General features: G+C 41.5%; 1 protein-coding gene across 1 annotated transcript; it reads right to left on the bottom strand.

The window, feature by feature from the left end:
- Positions 1–7,752: 7,752 nt before the first annotated feature.
- On the bottom strand, positions 7,753–9,408 carry LOC107275825 (GRAS family protein TF80). The gene has a single exon (XM_066310911.1). The coding sequence runs from the start codon at positions 9,406–9,408 to the stop codon at positions 7,753–7,755; it is 1,656 nt and encodes a 551-aa protein (XP_066167008.1).
- Positions 9,409–10,724: the final 1,316 nt, after the last annotated feature.

Below are 10,724 nucleotides of genomic sequence, written 5' to 3'. Positions count from 1 at the left end.
TACCCAACCATATCATCCGACATATTCATGAAGGAGATCTTCCCAAATCCAAACTTTGCATCCACCCTGCTGGTCAAAGTCCTGTAAGCAACAAATGCATGCTAGGGGGATTTGCCTGCGATGCAAAAATGATGATAGTGAACATGTTTTACACATTTGAGAAAACACCTGCCAGGATTCCAGGGTGTATGTGATGTGAAGGATCTAATCGGGTGACCACAGGCGCACTTGAGCTGTGGGGGGAAGACCATCAGAAGAGGGGAGGACAGCACTACATGGAGTATTTCGGTTGATGGAGGAAGAAGATGAACTCTGCATCGCCATGGATCCTAAGAGGAAAGTGAAAATGCTTAGGTGTGGACAGAGAGCAATGTGGCCTGGAGACTTCGATCTGTATTAATTGAGAGGAGGAGAAAAGCACTTGTAGAGGATCAGAGCTGAATCCATTGAATAATATAGTTTTGGTACATACGTGGGCCAAATGAAATGACATTTTGTTCCATATACGGGCGTTAGAAAATGAGTGGAATAGCAAAATAAAATGGAATACCTTTGAGGTGTGGGATGAATGGCATGAATCTCGCGAAGGGCGATGAACGGAGATGGTTGTAGGGGGACATACCCTTAATAAGGATCAGAAGAGTTTGCCTTATTTTCACTAGAAATACTCTTGAGGTTGTCGATTTGCACCTCTAGTGTTTAGTGGCATGGCATTAATATTAACACCGTAGATAGTAAGTTTATCAATCATGCAAATATATTTACACTATGCCCTTCGCAATGCAGTAGTGAGCCTACGACACCTGGTCTGACTAGCAATTCTAACTATACATTGATCTAATTCAAAACTCCTATAGTCTAAGCCGACTTATTAAATGTGGACTAACATCGGTCTGGCTATGCCTCAAAATGGTTTGACTGCCTATATCGCTTGTTTGACCAGCCTTTTGATACGTATGACCGACAGTACCGAAAATATACCTTGACCTCTCAAGATACTAGACCACTACCATCAACATCGTAGCTGATTTTTGTTAATCATAGTATAATCATCACCATGTTTTCATAGCCCCAACCTAATATGTATCATTCAAAGTTTTGGCATCCAACTCTAAATATTACTATATGATTCTTCTTAGAACAATTAAACTGGTGTTGGATAAATTCTTACTTAAATTTGATAGATTCTTACTTAAATTTGGCATTAAGGAACTAGGAATATATATCTAGAGTGTGCTTCCAGCTAGATTAGTTATATATGCAAGCACGTAGTATATATGTTTATCTGATCTATTTTTTTGAATGAAATTATCTAGTCTAATTAATTAGAAAGTCTTTAGAACAAGAGCAAATGTAACCAAGTTCAATGCTATATAGTCATATGTATATGGGAACAGTGTGTTGCATAGCTTGCAGCTAATTTTTGAAAAAATAACGGACCAAATTAAAGTCCAAAAGTTACCATGAGAGAACATATAAGCCTTATAAGCCTGTAAAATTAATAATGATATTAGATACTAAATTAATTTTGCTGAAGTCATAATTATAAACATTTATAATTCTGCAAAACATTCCGCTGCTAATTAAATTACACTACTATATCAAACAAACTAAAAAAACTTAGCGTATAGAATTAATAAGAACAAAACAAGCTTAATTCAATGGAAGCTATCTCGGAAATTTTGACTCCTACCTAATTCTCTAGAAAACAAAAATATAACTATATTCTAAATGTGTCTTCATCAATTGCAGTAGCGCGCTTAATTAAAACAACAATCATACATATGTTATATTAAGCCTACTTTGCTAACATTGTATGCAAGTCTGTTCATTCTCTCCCAATGAGAACAAGTCAGATAAACCAAAAACACCTAGCATATCCTGTTGATCTAGAACATGAATGTGATGTTGATCTGCCATGAGCATGATCAAAGTGTACACCTCAAGGATCTCAGATCTCACAAATTAGTGCCTCATATTATGATGTATATGCAAGACTTCATACTTTTATATGAAATACATGCGCTAAATAATTACAATTCAGAAATTTAGTGTTTTTTTTATAATGGGTAGCAATTAATCCAGTCTCTCTTATATATCGATCCACATGTGGGTATACACAGCAATTCAGAAATTTAGTTACCTAAGCAAATGCATATCACACTGTTTGAAATATCTGCCAATGTGCATACATATACTAGATATATAGATCAATATGGTCCTGGTTATTTTTTTGACGCGAGAAGATAGAGCCGACTCTACCAGCTTATAGAGCCATTACATTGATAGAAATGAAGAGGTACAAAGTTTTTAAGGTTACAAAATGAAAGAGGAAAAGTATAAAAAGAGAGAGGGAGGGAAGGATTTAAAGGTTACAAAGTGAAAGAGGAAAAGTATAAAAAGAGAGAGAGGGGAAGGGAGAAGAAGGTAAGGAGGTGAGGAAATATACAAGGGAGATATATACAGTAGTCTGAGGCGGGTCTCATCCCCACCTCGGAGGAGTGAACAGCTACAAATTCTACAGGAGTTCATGCCCACCTCGGAGGCAGCTGAAACAAGGGAGTTCCTATACCCGGATTCTACAATTAATTTCCGCTGCAAATGCATATCACTTGCTAACATATCATGAATCCCTTTGGAAACCTGCGGAATACACCTGGATCAGAATAGTCCCCAATAATTGTAAAATTTTCCTTTGGTTGGCCTTTAAAAACAAACTAAACACCAAGGCTAATATATATGCAAGCACGTAGTATATATGTTTATCTGGTCTATTTTTTTGAATTAAATTATCTGGTCTAATTAATTAGAAAGTCATTAGAACAAAGAGCAATGTATCTAAGTTCAATGCTATATAGTCATATATATGGAAACATTCACTTGCATAGTTTGCAGCTAATTTTTGAAAAAATAACGGACCAAAACTAAAGTCCAATATTAAAGTTATCGTCATGAGAGAACATATAAGCCTTATAAGCATGTAAAATTAATAATGATCTTAGACACTAAATTAATTTTTGCGAAGTCATAATTATATATAAACATATATAATTCTGCAAAACATTCCGCTGCTAATTAAATCACACTACATCAAACAAACTGAAAAAACCTAGCCCAACAACTAGATTATCTACCTGGTCTATAGAATTAATAAGAACAAGACAAGCTTCAATGGCAGCTATCTCCGAAATTTTGACACCGACCTAATTCTAGAAAACAAAAATATAACTATATTCTAAATGTGTCTTCATCATATCAATTGGAGTAGCGCGCTTAATTAAAATAATAATCATAAATATGTTAAGCTTACTTTGCTAAAATTGTATAAAAGTATATTCATTTCCCAAAAGAAGTCAGAGAAACCAAAAAAAAAAACACCTGCGAGAGCTAGCTTATCCTGTTGATCTAGAGCATGCATGTAATGTTGATCTGCTTTGAGCATGATCAAAGTGCACACCTTAATGGATCTCACAAATTAGTGCCTCATATATTATGATGTATATGCAAGACTTCATATACTTTTATCTGAAAAATGCATGCTAATTAAATTACAATTCAGAAGTTTAGTATTTTTTGTATAATGGGTAGAAATCTGGCCTCTATATCGATCCACAGGTGGGTTAAAACAGCAATTCAGAAATTTACTTACTTAACCAAATGCATATCACTGTTTGAAATCTCTGAAACTCTGATGATGTGCATACATATATAGATATATAGATATATATACTTGGTGCGGGTTATGGTTGAATTTTTCAAGGTGTATATTCTCATGACTTGTAGCCGACAACCTAGCTAGCACATATATACAGCTAGTTAGCAGATTTTGAGTGGCATATGCAGACAAAATCATAAATCAGCAACGATGATCAATATCTTGATGATTTATGAATTAGACAAGCCTATTCTATTGTTCCTTATGTATCTACATATACACATGAAAATTAAACAAATGCTTTTGTAATCATTTTTTTAGTTCAGAAAGAAACAGAATAGTATACAGTGGTAGACTTTTCAGGGGGAGCATAGATCTATTAAGGTGGTGTTTGGATCCGGGGATTAAATTTTATAGTCCCTGTCACATCGATCGGATGTTTGGACACTAACTAAATGTATTAAACTTAGATTAATAATAAAACTAATTGCATAAATGAGAGCCAATTCGCGAGATAAATTTTTTAAGCCTAATTAATCCATAATTAGCACATGTTTACTGTAGCATCACATATGCTAATCATGGATTAATTAGGCTCAATAGATTCGTCTCGCGAATTAGTGCAGGGTTATGGAATAGCTTTTGTCATTAGTCTACATTTAATACTTCTAATTAGTGTCCAAACATCTGATGTGACAGGACTAATATTTAGTCTCCCTGGATCCAAAAATAGGGTCTAGATTTCATGCAAACGATAACAGTGCTAATTACCAGAAGTATGCAGGATGAAATTAAAAATCCAAGGGATTTTAATTAGATGAAAAAAACAACAAACACCGAAGTATCATATGCAGATTAAATGAAGACGTGCATGTACCTTAAGTACTACTAATTCATCTCTAGCAGATATTTTTTTCCCATATACAAGCAGTACTAATTTTGCTGATGTCCAGCACCAGCTGGGTGTATTCTCTCGATTGAAAAGAGAAGGAACTCCGTGCCATAAAGTTCTCGAAGGAAAAAAGACAAGCCATATCTATCTCTGTGTTGTCAACACACTAGCTAGTACATTAAATTTTGATATGATTATCTAGGGTCCAAATGCTGATATCAAACCATAGCTCAGCCTGAAATGTACTATAATTCAAAGATTTGTCATCATTCTATACCTTAAATATTACTAGTATATATTCTTTCAGGAAAAATTGGACTGGTGCTGACACAATTATTACTCAAACCTGGCACTATAAATTTGGAACTAAAACCCAAGAACTGGAGTGTTCTACTTCTTGAATTGTATGTGTAATGTTTATTTGGAGTAATTAGAAAGTCTCAGAATAAGAGCTGTACCTATTATATGAACATTGGGTTGCACATAATTTTGTAAAAAAAAAAAAACAACGACCAAACTAATTAAAGACCAGAACTATCATGAGGGCATATAAGCCTGTATAATGATCCTAGAACCACTAAACTAATTTGTCTAAATTGATAGAAGAACATACATAATTCTGCAAAAATAAATTGCTGCTAAATTTCCCTGCAAAAAAATCTTGCTGATGAATTACGCAGCACATCAATCAAAAAACACATGTGAGCACATCTTGCATTCAATTCCTAGACCATGAAATGGTTGATTTCCTAAGAATCATGAACGATCAAAACCAACAGTGATTCATTTTTTGTTTCTCATATGATGTATATATAAATGCATGCTAAACATACTACGGTCTGCAAATCCAGAAATTTACACCTGAACAAAATGCAGATAATTGTTTGTCGATGTGCATACATATAATAATACTTGTGCTGCTTATGGTTAAATTTTTCTAGCAATTCTCATGGCCCTGTATCTAGGGACCGACAATCTAGCACATATATACTCCTAACAGATTCAGTGGCACCAACTGCAAACAAAAACATAAATCAGCAACTCTATGCTAAGTGAAGTCTCAGATCAATCGAACTTTTCTGGTTTATAAATTAAAAACCTGCCTATTCTATTGTTCTTCGCGTATTTATTTGCAGAGCCCTCTCTTATTTGTAATTATCTTTTTTAGTTCAGAAAGAAATTAAACAGAGAATAATATATATACAACGGTAGAATTTTTTTTTATAGGGAGCGCAGAGATCATTTGAGCCTATAAAAGGATAAAAATATCACTACAACCAGAAACAGGGTAAAAATATCAAGGGATTTTAGATGCAAAAAACAACGAAATATCATATGCAAATTAAAAGAAGATCAACACACACCTTATAATAAGTACCACTAATTCATCTCTACCAGAGTTTTTTTCCCATGTACAAGCAGTAGTACTTTAGCATATGCCCAGCACCAGCTAGCTGGTGTATAATTCTCTACATTGAAAAGATCGAAGGTACTCTGCAGTGTAGCTCTCGAAGGGGAAAAAAAGATCCATATATATATATATATATATATATATATATATATATATATATATATATATATATATATATATATATATATATATATATATATATATATATATATATATATATATATATATGTGGTCCAAATGCTGATCAAATCATTGACCCAAGTACCTGATATGTATCATGCATCATTCAAAGATATGTCATCATCCTCCTAAATGTTGTAGCTAGATATTCTTCCTAGAACAAATAAACTGGTGCTGAACAAAATTCTTACTTAGATCTGGCATTAAGGAACTAATAAAAAACCCAAGATCTAGAGTGTGTGCGTGCTACTCCTTGAACTGTATGCAAGTGAATTTATATGGTCTAATTTGGGAGTCTCAGAATAGGAGAAGGCGCGCGTAACTAAGTAGGAGTAAGTTCCAGTGAGCTATTATATGGGAACACTGGTTTATACATAATTTTAGAGATAAAAAAAACAACGGGCCATAAATCCAGAAACTATCCCGAAGAAATATAAGCCCACAAAATAATGTTATATTAGATTCTAATTAAACTAAGTAGGGTAAGGCTATAGACAAACATATATATAATTCTGCGAAACATTTTATTGTCTGCTGAAATTTCCTGCAAAAAGAATCGCGCTGCTAAATATTACATGAGTATACACATCAACGTAACCATAATTATAACACATGTGAGCACATCTTTCATTCGTCCGAAATGGTTGATTTCCTATTAATCATGCATGATTAAAAGACACAGTGGTCAATATATTTTTGTTTTTCATATGACTAGAGCTAGGGTCCAAATACTGATATCACTATATATAGATCTCAATATGGCTGCTGGAGATCGATGCAGACAGGACAGGGAAACTGGAATATAATGCACTTTCTTCTGGACGGTATATTGTTTCTGGAGATCGATGCTAATTAATCGAAGACCAAAATAGAGCTGGTTGGACGGTATATTGTTTCTGGCACGGCGCGACGACATATATCCTGGAAACTTGCTAGCTATGAAGTTTTGTCTGTCTTGGCTTTTTTATTTCTTTTGTATTTTGGCTGTCAATTTGGAATTTGCTCAGCCCAGACTTGCCTGTTTTTAGTATTGTTCATGTTACGGAGCATTGCAGGATATATGATGGTATTATATGGCATCATAATTAACCTGGCAATTTAGTTCGGATAATGTAGTTCAGTTCTAGCCTTTAATTTAAATATGTAATGCCACTGATTTGAATTTCTGATCATTTCTGGGAGAGGATATTTCTCTCCTGTCTCAAAAAATAAAATAATGATCATCAGAACACAACACCCCGGATAAAATCAGACTACCATGCATACATATACAAACTAAAGATAGCAGTTTGTGATCTTACTGGCACAAGATATAAACCAGAGTACCAGACCACATAATAATATTTTGTTTATAAAAAAAATTGCGCGGAAGGTCTGACTCATTTCATTGATACTTTGATAGAGAATACAAATGCAAAACCAATTACCTAAGAAAAGATTCGCCCTGAAAACACCAAACTAACATATTTGATCAACATGAACGATAAATCACTGCTAAATAGTCCAAAATGAAAGTTTTAAATCGCGCAACATATTTGATGATGCCGATCATCTCCTTCCTTCACGCAATAGTTATATGGATCAATTAATCCTTTCGTCAGATGATTTCACCTCTCATCCGACCCACCACATTGCCGCCGACGAGCTCGCCGTCGATGGGCCGTCGCCGCCGTAGCCTGAGCCCGATGGACCAGCACCACCAGCCGCCGCCGGTGGCCACAGCGGTGGCGCCGGCACAAGGACCCTCCTCGCGGTCCACGTCGAGACCGAGAAGACGGGCACGTCGCACCAGCAGATCACGGGGAAGCACCCGCCGCCGTGCGCCGCCCTGAGCACCCCGGCGCCGGCACCGCCCCCGCCCGCCGCCACCATCTGCTGCGCGAGCGTCTCCGTGCTCGCCAGCGCCCTGGCCGCCGTCACGGGGGAGAAGCCGGCGGCGACCATCCGCTCCGCCCAGCGCCCCAGCGTCTCGTGCCTCTCCCGCCGCCCCGTGCCCTCACGGACGACGATGTCCTTGATCTCCTCGCCGAGCACCCACCGCTCGACGCACGCGCGTTCGTGCGGCGGCACGGCCGCCGGCGGGGTGGAGCTCGCCTCCAGGGCGTCGAACAGCGCCGCGTAGTAGTTGAGCGCGTTCCAGACGCGCGCCCCGAGCTCCGCGACGTTGTGGTCGGCCTCGTTCTCCGTCAGGACCACCAGCTTCGGGTTCAGGTCGCGGATGGCGCGGAGGAGCGCGTCCGCCTTCGTCTTCGTCGCCGTCGTCATCGTATGCTGGCTGGATCCGGATTGCTCCGCCGCCGGCCTCCTGCTCGCGACGCCGTCCACGTAGTCGGGGAAGGCGAGGAGGCGGTGGATCTGGAGGTTGGCGACGACGGCGAGGGGCTGGCCGGGGATGACGACGAGGCGGGATCCGATTGATCCGGTGGCGGTGGCGGAGAGCTCCTCGATGCTGGATAGCACCGGATGGAACTGGAGGCTGAGGTCGAGGCGCTGGGCCTCCGCGGCGACGTACGCGGCGACGGCGGAGAGGAAGTCCTCCGACTCGTTGACGACGGTCAGGCGGAGCAGGCCCGGCGGGCCGCCGGGGCGCGCGGCGACGAGGCGGACGAGCTCCACCCACTGGTTGGCGTCGACGCCGCCGCCGAGGTCGACGACGTGGACGACCGCCCGCTCGGCCTCCATCACCTCGGCGATGGACAGGTTGGCCGCGGCGGCGGCGAGGCGGACGAACGGGCACATCGCGCGGAACCCCTGGCGCGCGGCGGAGACGGCCGGCGGCGGCGGGGCCCGCGTGAGGTGGAGCGAGCGGCACACCCCGTCGCACGGCAGGATGAAGCGCAGCGCGAGCGCCTCGGCGAACGCGGACGCCAGCCGCTGCGCCGACCTCCCCTCGCCGACGCCGCCGCCGTCGGCGTCCCCGCCGGCGAGGTCGACGACGCAGCTCAGCCCGTCGTTGACCTGCATCTGGCACGTCCCGTCGGCCAGGAACGCCGCGATGGAACGCAGGAAGCTCACCATCAGAACGTCCCGCTCCCCGTCGCCGGCGGGGTACTCCGCCGGGCCACCTAGGGCGAACGCGTCGGGCTGGATCCCCGCCGCCGCCGCCGCCGCCATGGCCGCCAAGGAGGACCCGAACCCGAGCCCGACCACCGGGCGCTTCCCCGCGTTGGTGGCCGCCGGCGCCGAATCCTCCCCGGCCGCCGGTAGCCGCTCTCCTCCCGCTCCCCCTCCTCCTCCACCCAGGGCTAGCCTCGGGATCTCCACCGCCATGGTGAGGTTGCCCGAAGTACCCTGCGCCGCCGCCAGATTAAGTTGGTCCGAAGGCTAAAGACACTCGCGCAGAAGGACACACTCACACACGACACGGGGGTCCTTTTATATAGCGGCGGGCGATGGCTAAGGGAGACTGGTCAGGGACTCAGGGCGTCAGGCCCACTTGGTTGCCCTAGTAGCTTCCTCGTTGAGTACCGTAGTTTGTTTCAAGAAAAAGGAGGAAAAAGGTTGGGCCGTCGGAAGAAATGATTAGTTTCTTTAAAGTCAATTTGTTTTTTTTATAACCCCATTTCGACCACCGTCTTTCAACCAAAAAAAATGGGTAAAATAACCTTCACTGCATCGATTTGAATTAGAGTAAGGGGGTGTTTGGATCCAGAGACTGAACTTTAGTCCCTGTCATATCGGATAAATTTGGAGTATTAAACATAGCCTACTTATAAAACTCATTATATAAATGAGAGCTAATTCGCGTGACAAATTTTTTAAGACTAATTAATCCATAATTAGCGCATGTTTACTGTAGCATCACATAAGCTAATCATGGATTAATTAGGCTCAATAGATTCGTCTCGCGAATTAGTCCAGGGTTATAGAATGGGTTTTATTAATAGTCTACGTTTAATATTTATAATTAGTGTCCAAATATCCGATGTGATAGGGACTAAAAAAAGTTTTAATCCCATCTAAACAAGGTCAATATATTTCCACTAGTTTATGTCGTGTCTTAGCTATTTTCTAGGTATCAATAAAATAAAGTAAAATCCAAAACTTTTGAACACATTTGGTACCGATCGACTAGGCAAGAGGACCTAGCTAGTTACTCAAGAAGTGACCGGCCGGCCACCAAGCTAATTGAAGCCACGTGAGGCTAAGCTTGGGTGGCCAACCATTCTGGTCAATCCAGTTGGCCACCTAGCCTGACCGCTGCGGGGCACCAGGCTAGTCAGCATCACCGACTTAGCCTAAAGGCGAATTGACCTAGCAAGAAGCCCAACTAACCACCAAGTACACTCTGACAAGCCGATCGGCTTGGCGTAGGATGTACCCGCCTATCGACCGATCACTTCATAAAGAAATGCGAGGGACAAAATCACCTCCTAGTAGAAATCTCAGACATCGCAGAAACTAGACAGTGCCACATTGCATAGGGGAGGGGGATAACATCGATCATGGGAGGGTTATAGCCCCCCAACTCAATTCACACACCACCACATTTCACACCCACCATAGCAGCTCCATTTTGTTATTTTTAGTCACTAGAGTATCCTAAGGCTGTGTTCGCTCCTTCAGGTTGGGAACCCATCTCCTCC

The sequence above is a fragment of the Oryza sativa genome, chromosome 5, assembly GCF_034140825.1.
Source record: "Oryza sativa Japonica Group chromosome 5, ASM3414082v1".
NCBI classification, from domain to species: Eukaryota; Viridiplantae; Streptophyta; class Magnoliopsida; order Poales; family Poaceae; genus Oryza; species Oryza sativa.
The sequence above is the reverse complement of the archived record's forward strand: the minus strand, read 5'-3'. Positions and strand labels throughout refer to the sequence as shown.

Coding starts and splice junctions, on each gene's coding strand:
- LOC107275825 (XM_066310911.1), bottom strand. CDS start 9,408: ATGGCGGTGGAGATCCCGAGGCTAGCCCTGGGTGGAGGAGGAGGGGGA.